This window comes from Neopsephotus bourkii, unplaced genomic scaffold (genome assembly GCF_033783945.1).
Source record: "Neopsephotus bourkii isolate Nb327-2 ecotype Australia unplaced genomic scaffold, CSIRO-AGI_Nbou_v1 NB_1388, whole genome shotgun sequence".
NCBI lineage: Eukaryota > Metazoa > Chordata > Aves > Psittaciformes > Psittacidae > Neopsephotus > Neopsephotus bourkii.
Window position 1 is genome coordinate 1,753,114 of NW_026901866.1, and position 18,095 is coordinate 1,771,208.

Consider the following 18,095-nt stretch of genomic DNA (forward strand, 5'->3'; position numbering starts at 1 on the left):
TATGCAGTGACCAAAATCACTAACAAATTATGAGAAATACGAAGGGATAGAAATAATTTAGATATTTTCATTCTAAGTTTTCTATGTAGAAACCACTTATATTTTCCAAATGAGAAAACTGACCTAGCTGTCTTATGACCATTAATATAAAATAACAATGAAAGACATAGCTCACATGCTGACATGTTGCAGAGGTGGTACTCCGGGAATATCTACACAGTAGCTGTCCCATGTGATAGCTGTACTTGAAAACTTTCGATTTAACAATAAGCCTTGTCCTAAAATCAAGAGGCAGCTGCCTGTGATCAGACTGCTGCTTTCTGAACCTACTACACTTTCTGATACAACTACTGACAGGCACAGTCTTGAAACATTACACTAGACACACCACCAGTGGGTTTGTATGAATGATACCCCAAAGTAAGAGGCGAACTCATGCACACTTGCACTAGGCTTGAAAAATACAAGTACTGCTTGCTGTTCAGACATGGCTCCAGGTTTCCTGATAATTAGTACTCCCAAGCACATAAAACAGCTAGAATCTAATCTTTGTCAATGATTAGAATCTAAAGTAAGCCTCAAGGTTACTATCCCAAGTTACCCTGTGTCACTTCTTGATTAATACAGCCTGCAAAACCAATACAGACATTATAATATGCCACATCACAAAGACCATCTTTTGGCATATGCTCAGGGGTTTCAATTCTTCAAAATTTGCATCAAGTACCTGCTCATTCTCATCCCTGTTTCAGAAGAGTTCAGGGTAGAGGAGGACTTTACTAGTCAATTGATTAGCTCTGGTTTCACAGTGACCAACCAGTTTCCAAAGTATCTGTTACAAGAGCATCTCTGCAGAGCCATGTTAAGCCAACGCCACATAAGACATTTATGGCAAACTTCACACTATGGCAAACTTCTCACTAACAGCAATTACAATTTTAGATGCATGAGACAGAGTTTCTTACTGGGCCCACAGTTCTCAACCATACATGGCAAAGAAGTGTGTAGGTTTCCAGAGGCACACAACACTGGCATTGCTGGCACAGGCAGGAGCACTGGGAGCCTTGGTGTGCTGAGAGCACTCCCATCTCTGGTAGTGCTGGGACAGAGAGCCCTGTCCTTCACACCAGCCCCATGCCATCTCCTGCCTGCCTGGTGGCATCCTGCCTGCTGACAGCCAGCCATTTCCAAACACTGCCTGACAGCATGTTTGAATGTTTTCAACCAGCGCTCTTAACCTCTAATTTGTGAGAGAAAAATACAATCTGGCACCCCCATCCTGAGAAGCTGCCAATCTCTGCCTTACATAATATTAGACACAAGTCCAAAAACTGAACGGCATATGCAATGTACTAAGCAAACGCAATTTCCCTATTGTTCACTAAAACTCTGGCATTCAAATAATTTGCTGGTTTTCCCAAGTGAAGCTTTTGCCAAGAGCATCATGAAGAATAACACAGAAGCCTTTCAGTTACATGCAAGTCACCTTAGCTCCTTGTTTCACTATGTATATGGTTACACTTTGCAGCTAACATTGAAATGTAGGATTAATTCCACAAAATGAATGCACCCTTTCCTAAAAGTACAGTCCACAAATAAGCAATTGAGAGTCAAAGTCCTGGGGTTTTCCACGTATTTGTGAGACAAAGGGTTTTCAATACTTGGGAAAAATGTGTATTACTGCTTTCTTTCCAAACAAATTTGGAAATCAGTGTCTTATGTGTATACACTCATGTTAGCATGTCAGTTTACACTCCTCTCTGAAGATGCTGGCTCAGCGTTCCCTGAATCTTGAGGCAGAAGCTAATATGCAGTCAACAAAACTTAAGTCTGTATTTCTTTTAAGAATCCAGTAATTGGCATGGCATAAAGAACAATGAAAACACCCACTAGAACCACAAGAAGCATATCCAATAAATATTTTTGACTAACAAATTCTAATCCAAAGGGAAAAAGCTAAAATGCTGAAAAGGCCCAATGGCATATTGAAGAGGTTAGGCTGCCGTAAACATCAACACTCTGTACAAGAAACTGGTTTCTGAAATACAGGAGTTAAAATTATGCTCATGGACAACTTGCATGTCTTCTTCCACAGAACGAAAGGCAACATGCTCAAGTAGTTGCTGCTGAGGGTGTAATAGGTGCACCTCTCCTATTTTCCTTTCACTCTGAGCTTGATTACAGACAAAATTTATTCACAGCCAGGTTGTGCTGAGTTACACCAACGCCCATTAAAATAAGTACCTTTTCTTTGGTGCAACTGCTAGCCCAGCAAACCCAACCTGAAGTTCAAGAATTCAAATTATTACCAGCATTATTTCCTTCACTAGCAGCTGAATATGGGCAATGAGACTTTTCATGGTGCTCTCCTCCCCAGATAAGTTTGCATTTGTTTAATTCAGCAAATGATTCAAATGATGAGCAAGAAAGAACACAGCCCACACTTTCTTTGGTATCTTGGCTCTACATGGTTAACAGGAATATCAAAGAGTAAAAAGTTATTTTAATCAGTAAAATAATGAAATACGATAGAATTCATGTGCATGGTATGCCTCTTGAAGCAATACACACAATGTTTACACAAGCCTCTGTCTGAATGAGCAAACGAAGACTGACAAATTGAACAGAGAAGCTGCAGAAACTATAACGCCATCACACAGCACATTAAAACATACCACAAATTCTGTCTGCAGCCGTGCACAGAAGAGTGATTTTTGTGCCTTAAGCATAGTAAGATATCTAAGCTGAGCACATTTAGGTTTAGCTGACATATTGACTTATTCATTCATTCCATTTATTTCTGTAACTTCACCGTATTCTAGATGACAAAAGAAGCTGATGCATGTTGCATTAGTAAAAAGTGTGCTAACTATATAATAGCATGCATAATATATAGAAACAAAACTAACAGCAGCCTGTGTTTGCCTTTCCTTTTTAACCCCAGGCCCTTAATCCTCAGTAAGAGAGAAGTGTGCCTACACAGCACGTTGGCACTCATCCTTCTGGTGGATTGCTGTTTGGGAAATTACAAGCGCTGAAACAGCCCATAATTTCTGTGAATAGTAAATATCACTTACATTCACTTTATCATTAAGGCTTACATTAGATGCTCTGGGTTACGAGGCGTAAGGTGGAATCTCGCCAAGCCTTAACTATAGTCAATTTCCACCCAAGCGATATACGGGCAGGTCTAATAGGCAGCAGTTTAGTAGGTATACCTTAAGATGAAAAGAATTGCTCTAACATATTCTTTTTTCCCTCCAGTGTCTTCAAAGGCAGACTTCAGAACCAGGATTCATGCATCTCATCCAAACAGACTAAGAACCCTCTCAAACATAAGTATTACACTGTGTCTTCTATAACCTTGATTCTTATTAACTTAGCAAATAATACTACCTCAAAACCTGAGGAGTGAGATGTAACTGACCAGACAGACTGACAAACACCGTTCTGGAGGATGAAGACAGAAGAATATCTCACATTTTTCTAATAACTGCATCTGCTGACTGACAGGTGCTAAACACTCTTGCAGGCCTCAAGGCAGCTGTGGATGGCCTGAGACCACACCACTCATGGCTTTTTTACAACTTTTGCTACCTTTTCCACAACATTCATTTCAAACTTCTAGCCAAGACTTCCAAGTTATGAATAGCCTGGTGGATCTGAATCTTCCCACTGTGGATCTCTTCAGAGTCCCTCTCACCTTCTGCTAAATTTCTTCTTGCAGATGTAAAATGTGTGTGCAATTACAGATACAGCTTGCACTTGAAGATGCTGAAAAAGATCTTGCAAGAACAAAGATTTCCGTCTTTGCTAGGATTGCAGCTAGTGATGATTACAGATACATTAATATTTTAAAATTGTCCATCTCCTTGGATAAACCTTGTAAATAAGCTCCTCTAGCTTTTGAGCTTAAAAGAAACACTAGTGTGATTCTCCCTTAAGGTATGAGACACATTCCAGCTCAGAACTGTTCTAGAGGCAGGACCCTAGCTGTGTTATGCCTCCAGCCTACTTGCTACCTACTTGTTGGAGGAGTCTTTGAACAACTGCTCAGATACTGTATGTTTCCAACAGCCACACATCCTCTTCTGCCCACGAACTAGCGGTTAATTAGAGACTGGGACACTACCGCTTTGCCCACATGAAAAGAGGACATAAATCTTAGAGTAAGCTTCTTCCTTCTGGCAAGAGGAACTGTCAGTGAAACCACTGAGCTAAGGAATATCACAAGCTGAATAAAGCTGTCACCCTGAAGTTAAACTGCCCTCATCTAACTGATCAGTAAGTATTATCCATTTCACACTAGATCACATGGAGAAGGATGTGGAAAAATAACTGTCACTATGTTAAAATGTCACGCTAATACAATTTACAATGCAATATTTATTTAGTGAAGTGAAAACACTGAAAACATTTGTAATAACATCTGTGAACAAGCATTATTTGCGAAGTATAGGCATGAATAAAAAGTTACTTCCTCACAGACGCGCTGCCACTTGACACTTTTCCTTGGCTAATCTGAATTAGCATTTTTCCACTCTACTCCATTCCACCTCCTGCTTTCAAGGGCATTTGCCAATCATGTCCAGATTATAATGAGTATTGTACTAGGCAAGAGCAAAGTTCAAACAGTCTCTTTTGAGGAATACATTTTTTGTAAAATGAAAAGTCCTAATGTAAAAAGGAGAACTGAGTGAGAGTGATGCTACTACAGGAAGAAGACCACATTCAATTCACTTCACCCACCACCCCCTCCCACCCCAGAGATGGGGGTATTAAGAGGCAGATTTAAACATTTATTATCTCGTAATAAATAGCTAGAGGAGAGAATGAGATATGGATTCCTCTCATCTTTTGCAATTGTCAGCTGAACACTATGCTCATTTAATCCTCCTATTCAGAATAATTGGTGTAAAAAACCCACAAGGCAACTGCAGCTAATCTAGTACTTAATATACCCTTAGTCACTGTTGCCATACCTTGGAGAACCTCAGTTTTCAAAGCCTCTAAACTTCACAGCTTTTTTTACCCAATACCTGAACATTGGCTTTTAGGAATGATAAAATATAAAGAACCTGCACATAACATACTGTAACTTCAGCTTGGACAGGCAGTGTGTCTTAAATCAATCTCCATGAGCCAAGAGTTAAATTTAAACTTATACTGAGTGTGAGGCATTAGCGTGTAAATTCATACTGTGTTTTGATCTTGAAATTAAGTTTACAGAGTCTACGGAGTCTGACACTTCATAAGTACCAGGAGTGTCCAAAGCTAAGACAACCATGAGGATAATTTCCATTTGTCAGCTACATTTTTCCTGACAACAGAAGCAAAACTATTTCAGCATACAAATTATACTTGCATTAATACAAAGAACTGTTTTAAAATCCCCACTGGTGTGACTAAGGTTTTGGGGTTTTTTTTTTTTTGCTTTTCAATCTATCCTAAACCTGTGGCACTTGCTTTCCTGAAATTATTTAAAATATCAAAATAGAGCACGAAAAAAAGAGTAAATCTACATGAAAGTCTGATATTACAAATATTTGCCATTCAAAAATAGATCAAGTAAAATCTACTATTACCCAGATGACTTCCATAAAGTATCTTCAAAAATTAACTGTAGAAACTAATTATGCACCTCTTCCACAAAAGAAGAAAGCAAGCTCAGAAATGGAGAGAAACATTGTATGTGATTGTTAAATTAAAGGGAAAGAAGATAAGATGCCTTGCAACTGTGATTTGCATCAAAGTAGGAAATATTCAACAAGGGGCAAACAGACACATAAACAGCAGTGACAAAATACAGATACACCTCTAATCTTTTAACTGTGTGCTACACCCAACTTGTACTGCAGCATTAGGTTTGGGGTTTTTTTGATCATTTCTCTTCAGAAAAGATGAGAAAAGCACTGTACCTACTCAGCTTTCAATTCCAGGGGATTATAAAGGCACCTATATCTCACTAATCACATTTTTTTTTCCATGATAATTCATGCATAATTTTATAACACATCCAACAATATTTTAGTTTTAAAAATCTTATTTGAAATTCTCAAATTCTCTGTTGTTTTTAATGGGTATTTATGAATGACAGTCTAATCACCACCTGGAATTTCCTGTTCTTATGCATTATTTTATGTTGAGGCAGGATCCAGTTGTCTTAAGTCCCATACAGTTGTGCACAAGCCTACACCCTGGTCTGTGTGACACTGACATAAATATAAGTAAATACCAGTTTGGTATGTCACATTTCATTCAGAGTTCAAAATGCCAAGTGTCTTCAAGTTGGTGGCATCCTTCTACTCTTTCCTCTTCAATGTACATGTCTGAATAGAAGTCAGACTTTTAATACTTAATCAGTAAAAAGAGAGAAATACGCTTTTTGTTTTTATTTAAACCTCTCAGAACACTGCCATCAAAAGAAACCCTTTTAATTACAATTCTTTGAAAATTCGTATTTGAAGTAACAAAAACTGCTTCAGCAAATATTTCAGCCTTACCTGCAAAAGACATTCAGGAGATAATTAAGAGCTACATACTGGTGAAAGATGGGTGACTCCATTCTAAAAGGTGACAAAAAGTCATTCCACATATGACTAGCAACGGAAGTGCCTCCGCTTTTATAGAACTTGAGAGAAAGATAAACCAGCATTTATGTCCCTTTCACTTCACTTATCTTGAAGAAATTCTTTTCTGATTCTCATTAAAAGACTTTTTAGAGCTTATTATTATAAAGCTATAAATAATACATGTTTTGGGGGGAAAAAAGAGTTATTTCCAAAAGGCAGACAAATTAAGACACTGAAATAAAACACAAAGCCTTTTACCTTTAGATCTCCTGTATAAACACAGTTCAGGACAATGCCTGCTGCTGTAATTATTAAGATTGTTCGGTAAGACGTGAAATTATCTGGTTGTCTCAGACTGCTCAGTCCCAACAGACAGGTGTATATTTCTAATGGTTTTTACTGCCATGGCATCTTGATATCCAAAGAAAAGAGCAGTATGACGAAGTTTAGCAAATGAAACAATTCCAGTATTAACCTGGAGCTGGTTCTGTCAGTTGACACAGTGTCAGTCTCTAGAGCTGTCTAGCTGTCATGTTTCAGTAATGTAGCCTTCACTTCAACATTAATAAAGAAGGGGCAGTAGACAGCCCCTTATTTAACAGTCAGCCCCCACAATGCAGCCTTCCCATGAAGAAGAAACAATTGTGCAAGGCTCTAAGACTGCCTCTCAACAGAGATGCCCTTGCAGCTGTCCACAGCCTTCAGATTCCAAAGGGAGAAAATTATAAATTTCTCCCCAGATCTTTAGAAGGCTAATCCTCCACCTCCAATTTTATTAATTTGATTTATGGTTCCTTTACCTAATCAAACAAATACACATAGTTAGGTTTCTGAATTTAGCAAGTAGGTAATGCAAAAGAATCACAAGCCTTACTCTTCATAGTATCTGCACTTCACACTGTATCTTGCTATCAAACATCATAACATCATCTGAAACCCCCTGTGCTTTAAAAGCTGAAAACATCTAAGGACACTTCAACCTTCCCAAGCATGCGTGTTCAATACACGATAAAGAACCTACTTCTACACATCTTATCCTAAAGATGAAACAGAAGAACAAAGTAGAAGTGAAGAAACAGAACTAAATACTAATGAAGAAACAACAGACCATAAACAAAGCCTTTTTCTACAGATTGACAGCGATTTTCCAGCTGGAAAGCAGACTTACATCTGAAGAGAGAAGTGGTGGTTGGGCAGAACTATATGTCACATTTTCAAGCTCCTATAGAATTTCTCACCTTCTAGTTTGTTGAGCAATGACTACAACATGAGAAAAGCTACAGATGATTAAAGAACAATATACTAAATAAGATGCATCTCCTTGTAAGGTGACTAAAAATAATACAATAAAAAATGAAAGTCTCAGTAGTTTCCTTTTTCATTTTCTTTTAAAGAAGGAAAAGTACTTACACAAAACTGTCACTCCAGCAAGACTGATATTATCTTTAATGACAACCAGAATTATAAGACATAGAATCATAAAATCAATTAGGTTGGAAGCATATTTTGTTGTTTGCTTTTACCCATTAGTTACTGCTCTAATATCTTTCTGACTCAAGAAAGTTAGGGTACCTGTGATGCAGGATAAACGTCCTCTAAAATTAAAACTCAATGACGTTTCACACATCCTCTCTGTCCTCCTCTTATTGTCAGATACTGCAATGCTGCAGTTTTTCATGCCCGATCAGGGCAAAGCTGCCCCCCCCAAAAACAGCTTTACCAGTGTTCTTTCTCACACTCACAGAAAAATCATTAAGTGGCTGGCAAAAAAATGTGTGCAGGTTTTGTAAATTTATTTAGAGGCAGAATAAAAATCTTCTATACTGTCTATCCCTAGGAAGCCACAGATAAATAATGAAGAAACCATAATGCAAATACTGTATCTCACATATGCATGCATGGAAATCAAAGTACAACCTTCATGCAAACTAGATACTGCACTTCTAAATAATATGCAACTAAAAAGCACACGCTGTCTAGGAGGAGAAAGAAATAAATTATGCCACTAATATCAAAGGATAAAGAAAGAACAAGAAAACTGGAGGGAACAGAATGGCAAAACACCAAGTATTTTCTGTAAAAAAAAGAGAACACACAGCTTAGAAACATGAATTTCAAATGAAGATGGAGCCCACAAAACCAGCAGAATTCTGCACACTGCTCCAAAGACATCATCGTGGAAATCTGTAAAACTGTCTTCTGTACCCCTGAAAGGAACAAGGTGAAGAAAATAAAAGCATGCTAAACAAGGCTATAGACTGCCAAAGAGACAGAAACCAAGTAACAAGAATAAAAGAAAGCACAGTTCAAGCTCTAACACACAAAAAGAAGCTCTTCCACTGACAATGTAAAACACCCGTAATACACAACAGAGAAAATTCTTTGTAAGTCACTAAAAGTCATTGAGCCGGTAAGAATACAGGGAAATACAAATGTTATCAGGCCTTGTCTGCTGTGTTTGTCTTCATCAAAAGCACAATACACTTCTGGGTTTTTTTTAATTGCAAGAGTTGACCTTAACCTGCTCAACAAAACCAACTAATGTGAAAGACAAATGTAAAGTGCTACTAGCACTCCTAACGTTATGGAGTTAGGACTGATGAAGTAATAAGCTGACTGAACAACTGTAACAATGTGAAGTCATTTCAAAATTCAAATCAAAATCCTGTTTTCAGTTAGGAAGTTGTAAAAGTGCATACTCGCACAAAAAATGTCAGAAAATCCATGAATCACGGTTTGCTTTATGTCATATGCTCCAGGTCAAAGATAAACTAAGGCACTAGAAGCTTCCATTTCTACTTCTTATGGAAAAAAAAAATCATTAAATCCTTCATCACAGCTCTGATCTGCTCCCTTCCACCATGCAACACGACCACAGACAGCAGAGAGAATCTTCCATGGCTGTTAACAATTTTGGGGCAATACGGTTATGGCTGAGTTAGCATGTGCCTTATGTGTTTTAACATATAAAACTCAAGTGTGAAGTTTTTCTGAACATCTGATCATGGAAGATCATGAGATTCCACCATGTGGCCCTAGTACTAAGTTTAACAACTTGTCAAAAGTTTTGGCTTGTAGATAAATAAGTAACTGTGGTTATCATGTATGACTGCAGCTGAGACATGACTGTGTTGAGGAAAAGATACAAGGTGCTGCCTGATTGTTTAAGGGCTCCTTTCATTCCCGTGGACTTCACTGCACTGTAACAGTGGTGATGGTTTTGCTGTGAAACTGAGATGTACATCCTAAATTCCATTAGTTCTAGTCCATTTATATATGGGCATGTCTATGCCTACCAGTCTTTCTATCTGTACCCATAGCTAACTCTTCTATCCTATTAGCTTTTAGAGATGCACAACTCCTTATTCACTAAACTTACCAGGCAACCTTGTAAGAGTTCTGCATGCAAGTAAAATAGTTTGACAAATGTAATATTTAATGACTTAAACTCATTCATTACTGTCATCAAAGTGCAGAAAGAAAGGAGTGTCAGGAGGAACGAGAGCTTGCCTGTGCACATGATCTAGTCTGCAATCAGAAAAGAGTAAGAGCAGTTGAAGATGATACCATTTTGGGTTTGGACCAACATATTTATGAGTTATCACCAGAAAGTGGAGCAAACTGTCCCACTGATTCCTTAATAATTCAGAATCACAGAATTGCTGCTTAGAAAAGGCCTCTGGAGGTCATGTACAGGATACACTAGACAGGGCCATTTAGGGCTTTGTCTAGTACAATCTGGACAACTGCCAAGGATGGAGATCTCAGGTACATTTTGGGTAACATGTTCCAGCACTGCACTATCCTCCTGGTGAAGAGCCACAGCAATTACTGAATTATTCCTGGAACTGTAAGGATTGCTTTGCCTCTTTTACCACTGAGTTCCTAGCACTGATTATGTTGGCTATTGACAACTGCTTCTGTTGAAGTATGTCAGACAGGTAATAAACCGTTACATCTCATGAGACACTCAGCATTCTTTCAGAAGCAGTATTTCTGACTCCTGCTGAAACCTATGAGATTAGAGGGCAGCCTACATAGCTCAAGATTAAGAAGTTTAAATCCCCTACAAAAAGTAGAAGAACACAAGAAGAAAAAGAATGCACTAGTGTATTAGAGTGCTGCATAGCTTATCTGAATAAAAGGTGTGTATTAACAACACTATCAGCTTCCAATTAAAAAGCAATCATGAAGACAAACTGCTTTATTAGCTTCACTGCGCAGTGGATGCAGACAAAATATTTTCTGCTACAAACCTTGCCAGTATTTGGCATGACTGCCTTTCCATCAAGAGTATTCCCATATTTCTCAATCTTTTTGCAAGTTAGTTTAAACCAAAGTAATACAGTCATAAATGCTAACATGCTAAAAATCATTGATAGCTTTTTTCATCACCACACAACTGACAAAACAGTTTCTTAGTGTGTTAGCAAAAAATTAAATGTATTTTTGAACAGCATTTTAAAATAAGATCTTTCTAAAGCTACCAGACTTAGTAATTTCAAATCTCTGAAACAGTCAAGCAAAATACGTACCTGCAACTGGAATATTCTGTGAGACTGACAGCTGTACATCTCCAGTCCCAGGTGGCATGTCAATTACTAAATAGTCCAGTTGATCCCAGTCGACCTAGAAGACAACAATAAAAATGTATACTGGAGGTTTGAAATGCTTTTACTTAAGGCACATTATGTTTTATTGCAGTCCTGGTTCCTGTAATGCAAAACAGAAATGAACTAAGGACACCCCAAAACAAGGACACCCTTTTAGTCACACTTACAACATATATAAGATCACACAATAAAAAAAAGTTTATTGGTTGCTAGGCATGAGAGTGACCATTAAAGATTAGGCTAAAGATATTAGGCATGAGAATGCTGTGACTCTTTCCCTTCTTTACTAGGAGAGATTTCCAGGAGAGGCAAATAACTCTTTAGAGCACTGTGTACTGCAATGAATGTTCTCTTCATGAGAACAGAAATGGTCCTAGGCCTACTCTGTATAATACAAAGCCAAGATATACTAGGTCTTTTGTCTCTGCACTATATATTTTTTGGAAAATCATAACTGCATTAAAAATAAAGACCCACAAATGGGTATGTTCAAATACAGTATGTTTCTGATATATAACATACAACACTATGATCTGCTTTAATACAGGACAATACAAAAGAAGAGAATTTTACTTTCTCTTTTATTTTACACATTCCCTCAGTGTCATTTTAACAGCAAAAACAACTGACATTTTTCCAGTCCCCCAGCTGCTGTCCTGAAGTGTTAGACCCTACCAGGGGAACACTCATTCATTTTCATTCAGTTCCTGTACAGATGATGATCTTCTGGGGAAGCACAAGCAATGTGAAATCCAGACCACAAACCCAGTGCAGCACTCCAGTAAGAAATCAAATTTTTCAGGGCAGACTGATGAAGATGGAAGATTTCAGAGCACTTATGGGAGAAGGGGGATGGGGAAGGTTAGTTGCAAACTCTTAACTTCAGACATCTAAATTAGGGACTCTCAGGCACACCTCCCCTTTCTCATTTTTTATACAGAGGCTGCAGGAGCACTAAATGGTGCCAAAGACAGTCTTGCTAAACAGGAAATGCTACTTATGTTCACCACAGCAAACCCTGCACTTTTTCACATTTAATATTGATCTGTATTATCTATACTATGTTATTTTATATTATTTGTATTTTGTCAACAAAAGTAACACAATACCTAGATTTCTAAAAGTAATTGGCATTCATAATCATATTACGACAAAGAAAATCCAAATAAAGATTACATATATGCACAAAAATGTATGCATAGGGTAGAGAAGACAGTTTATCTACCCAAAAAAATTCTGGTTTTTACTTTGTTTTTCTTTGCTAATCTTGCTTAGTTATAAAGCAAGATAAATGCCAGTGCTGGTGAATGCCTTCTTTTCCCATGAAAGTCACTTGGCTCACTTGAAGGCATCAACTTTAAATTTCTTCATTTCTTAATTAAAAAATAATCATTATAAAGGTGATCAACTGAAATTATTGATATTAAAAAGTAATAGTTTACAACATGAGTCAAGTTCCTTAAAGATTCACAACTAAACACACAGATCCTGTATAAATAATTGCATAAATCTCAATATGCAAAATCGAATTTTTCACAATAATCACAGCCATTTTGAAACACTACAGTAGAGAGAGGTTTACTTTTTTAAAAGTATTAACTCAAAATACCTTTTTTTACCTTATCTCTTTATAAAGGCTGATCCTGGCATCATTTGTTAAATCCAAGTTTACAAGTCCAGTAATCATATTCTGCTTTTTTTAGTTTTCAGACCTTTGCTCCATAAGCAAAAAATTCACGTACTTTTAGGTACAGAACTGCCTCATGGGAGCAGTACAAGACAAACCACATCTCACCCTTATTAGAGGTAATTTGTATAAAAAAAAGTATGTAGACTGGGGTTATCTTCCCATATTTAAAAACGGTCTGGTTTTGCATACACTTGCTGGCCCTAACTTTAAGCTAGCTCCTTCGTGGAACAAGGTGACTTTCTGGTCGTGTCCTATGACTTTTCACTGTTACAAGAGGTACTGCTCCTCCAACTTCTTCCAGCACTAGTCTCCTGCACTAAACTCCATGTGATCCTCTTACCTAGAAAACACTACAGTTCCCTGAAGAAAACGTCCAGCCGTATCCCACTGCTATGCGGAACCCTAATGGAGAAGACCTTGAACACCAGTGCTCAAAGCCTTTCTCAGATGTTCAGTTTTGAGGGGAAGCACAAAGCAGTTGCTGTTTGTCCAAGCTGAGGTAGCTGCCTTGGTAAAAATGTCTCCATGTAGAAATTTTAAAGTAAAAGAGCATGTGTATAAATAGCTTTACTGCTTCACAAAACAACTGTTGCTCAAGAAGTCACTTTGAAAATTTACCACATGTAGAAGAATGGAAGAACGGGTACAGAAATCAGTGGGCACCAGAACTTCCTGCCTCAAGCTTCCTTAGTAAGTGACCCTATAAAAACAAAAATAACTCTAACATGAATTTTCTGGATTTCCCTATGAGTAATGATTCTTATTAAAGTTATAAACCTCTGAAAGCAGAAATTAATAATGGAATCTTAAGCACACAGTGAATCTCATGGTAAATCTCATTGCTAGGCAACAGGAAAAATACTCTTAACGAAGCAATTAAATTATAACGCTTTATTTAATTTATGGCATTGAAACCATCTTATTTCATACATTTTGTTCAAATTCATGGATTGAAAAAGGAAAAAAAAGAAATGAGGTGTCTTTATCAAATTAACTGTGCTCCATTATAATGCTTTTAAATCTAGCACAGAAAAATGGAGAAGCTACACCATCCCAGCACCAGTGGAGAGGATGTGCTGCTGCTGTGCACTGCAGGAGGAGTACACACTTTGTCACAGAAGTTCAGGAAAGGCAACAGTGCAGATGCCTCCACACACCTCTCTGTGTTATGTAACTGCTGTGGCACTGAACTGGTGGAAATCAGTTAGCAAAACTAGATTGGAAAACCACTCCTTATTAGAACTAACCTTGCTTTTCATTTTGGTTGGAGTCAGTCATCCTCACAATTTTACCCTCTTCCTTTTCATTTGTAATTCGAGGTGAGATTGGAGAGCTGCACCACCATGACATAGCTATAACTGCTGAAAAGACCTGAACTAGTGATTTTGCCCAGTAGTGAGCAGTGTCCTCAAGATACGGATTTTCTCAGCCAACTCTGCACCTCATCAGATTTCTCTCTGTAGAATTCCTCTTACTCCCTTCTGTTCTGCAAGAAGATGATGATGAACACTATGGAGTTCAGCTGCTCTTCACTAACACAGAAGCAGTATGGCAGTCTTTTATTAAACAAGTTACTGAATGTAATTGGAAGGTATATTGATTTGTTGTAGAAGTGTACACACTTAATGAGGGAAGAAATTCTAGGTCTGTTACAAAACTTCAGCAAAGGAGAAAAAAAAGAGGGGAAAGACATTTTTAATTAAATTTTGAACTGGAGCATACAATCAGAGGAGTGGCTTTCTGAAACCTACTATTGACATCCATTCAACAATATTAGAATGGGACATATAATCAGGCAGTGATATAAAACACCAATTTGAATGCAAATCCTATTTATATGCAACAATTTACCAAATCAGAACCACTAGTCCTCATGTTCTCAATCAGTTCTGAGAAGTGTGTCTGTATGCAAATGTGGATGCATACAAGTAAATGAGCTCAGATTAACAGCACATTACAGTAAACGAGTTCCCTTTGCAAGCAATAAGCGGACAGCGGCTACAAAAGCCTGGCTTATAGCATCTGAAATCTGTCAGCACCTTTGCATGTACAGAAGTGTTAATACCTTTGCCTCTCTAACATATACAGTGTGTACAACATTTCAAACCATGGAAATGTAATTGCACTTTCCTTAAGCATAGCATTCATCTTTTTTAAAAAAGGTTTAACCTGACATTTATTGTTAAGCAATGTAATTAAGTGCCATGTGATTCTGTGTATTTTCCCTTGTTCAGAAACACCACAAATGCTTCCATGCAAATTACTTTAATCAATCACTCTGTTTATGTGACAATTCATAATCAAAATACCAGATATCCGTTTAGTAAGGGTTCCAAATAGCAAGTTAAACCTGAAGCAGAGTACAGAGGTACAGAGGGCATTTCTATTGACGAATGAAGCCTGAACATCCACTGTACACGAGGCAGAAATGACAGAATATTAGCAAAGATGAGGGATTTCTACTTGCGGTTTTGAAATAATCCTGGTGTTTGGTAAATAACAGAAGACATTATTTATTTGTTCATATTAAGAGGAATACATGCAGAGTTTCAATCAAGCAGCACTGCAGGTGCAGACTTGGCAGCAGCCAGCCAGACTCTGAACACCAGTATCAGGGAAGTACCAAGAGCTACATTGCAGGCAGCTTAAGGCCTACTCCTGCCAGATCCCAGCTCCTCCTAACTACTTTGTTGTGTATACAAATGATTTAATACATGCAAACAGCAGAACAGAATAAAGGTAAGAAATGCTGTTGTTAAATGAATATGTATAGAACTGCTTACATATATTTATATGTTAGTAGAAGATAAATATTTTAAAATATTTCCTTGAGAAATTACTTAAGGATTCTGCTTAAGCATACATAGGTATCGGGAGCAAATAAGTAGTTTCATGATGCAAGAAAACAGATAATTTAGGAACAGCATGATGAAGAATGGCATTTTAATTTTAAAATATTTTCAGTTATTTCCACAAATAGAGGAGACATTCCCCAGACATTAACCAGAATATTTTAATTCCCTACAAAACCTTCTCTATGGTAGTGATATAGATACTTACACCACAGCATGATACTCCACAGTGCTTAATACAACTCTTCCTTCTGAATACAGCCTAATACAATGCTTTCAGAACAAAGATATCTGCCCCTTTGACTTGTTCTCTGATGCTTAAGCAATCTCACAGCCTTGCATCTAACCATGAAAAACAGATGCACTGCAACGGTTCAAATTCCCTTGAACGTATTTCTGAGAAGCTTGATCTGCCAAGTTCAGAGAGAAATTGAGGTGAAGAACAGTTTGCTCCAAAGGTTTCCATAAAGAGAAGGGAATTTTCCTGTTCTTTCTCAATATAGGTTAAAAGTAGCTTTTAGAAATAACTGCCTAGGAAGAAAGCCAGGGTCCTGTTCAATTAAACAACCAGAAACAGAAACTGGACTCCTGCTCCTCCCTGACGGCTTTTAATAATATGAAGAACTTAAAGCAAACGCAGTAGCCTGAAGTTTCCATTACCTTCATTTACATAACCTACAAAACTAAACAACTCCCAGAAGATGACAATAAAGAGGTTATTCTCTATGGGGCATTCCAGGAGACAGAGGAAAGGCACTCAACACTTGTCTCCCACTCACCTTCAGAAAGCTCGTTCAATGTTAAGTCATCCCAAAGAGGAGATGGCATATGGCTGTGCAGCAGCCTGGCATGTCTACAAGAGTCAGGGGATAGTCTCTGGGAATGACTGAAAAGGAATAGCTCTCTGCAATTCCCCACACAACTGCTGAAGACCGTATCAGAGCTATTGCATATAAAAGACTTCCACTACATTCAAGTTGTTACTACAAGGAGCTTTGATGAGCTGAGATTCCCATTTCTCAGGGATTCAAAGCAGTTATCCTTTAAAAGATGACAGTTGGAGAAGCAAACTTCTATTATGCAGTCAGTCTTGAGACTAATCTTTGATTTGCTGCTCTCTATCCTTGACCCACAAAGTCTGCACTACATATTTGCAGAAATATTTCTTCAGAAATACACCATTTTTTTTCTTGTTCTATGATATAGAGCTGTCTATAGTTCATCTGGCATCTGGAAAACAAATATGAAATGAGGCAAGTTCCCATCCTTATGTCTTTTAGCAATAAAATTAAGCACAAAAGTAAAATAATATAAAGGTAAACGAATCAGAAGAAAGTAGGCTAGGATCAGATCATCTAATTCAACTAATCACCAGGGTGATGCAGCTATGTTAAGCACATCATCTAAACTGTAAATTCTCTTTGAGCTCTCCCTACTACTGCACAGAAGGGCAAAACCACTGTTTGGCTATCAAACCCAACACATTTTTAAGGAAGTATTATCAGGACCCAATTTATATGTGCTGTCTGATTCAGATTTTTCCTACAATAATAACAGAGGGAAATATTACAAATGTTGACAAGAAATATCAAAAGGGAGAAGCTTATTAAGCCCACTCACTGTATGTATTTTTAGACTGTATTTCTGTAATGCTGTTAAAACGTGAATGCTTAAGCTATACAATTGAAAGCAATGTTCCTACTTCTCTTCATAAGTTATTTAACTTCCTTAAGCATCAGTTCATATTCCAGTATAATAAGAAAATTAGTAAATTCCTTATTGGGGTAAAAACACACTAATATAGGCATCATTTATGCCAATCATAGACACACTGATTTTTAATTAGTGCTTAAACTTAGATTAAAAAGGTCAGAAAATTATTTCTTCAGTATACTGTACAACACTTTTTTGTACACAAAAGGAAACTTCCAGAGACCAGTCTAGGGTCTTCATTAAAAGGATTACAGAAGAAAATAACATGATAGATGTAATTCAAGCCACCTAAAATGCCATCAATATTACCATAAATCATGCAATATAAAAACTGGAATAGAGTCAATTAGATGGAGACCACTGAATAGAGGCCAAAAGACAGTATATCTCAATATAGGGCTTGGGTTTTCACCTGGTGAGATGTTATCAGATCTCAAAGTAGCCTTGAGGTGAAACATTAATAAAATGTTATTTTACTTTTTTAAAAATAACCTGGTTTTCACACATACAGACAAAAATACATCCTTACAAGCTTTCCATACTTAAAATTCAAAAGCATATCCTCCCCAGCCACTGAACTGAAAATAGTCTACCCTTGCTAATGAAACTTGAATTGGAGAGTCTGCTTGAATTACTCTGGAGCACAACAATCAAT

The 18,095-nt window shown here is 37.4% G+C and overlaps 1 protein-coding gene across 1 annotated transcript in view; it reads right to left on the reverse strand.

Annotated features, from left to right (window-relative positions):
- Nucleotides 1-18,095, reverse strand: part of NUBPL (NUBP iron-sulfur cluster assembly factor, mitochondrial) — an 89,045-nt gene that overhangs the window by 22,843 nt on the left and 48,107 nt on the right. Inside the window, exon 7 of the mRNA XM_061367608.1 lies at nucleotides 11,108-11,201. Coding sequence (XP_061223592.1) covers nucleotides 11,108-11,201 — 94 coding nt within the window. The remainder of the gene's footprint in view (nucleotides 1-11,107; nucleotides 11,202-18,095) is intronic.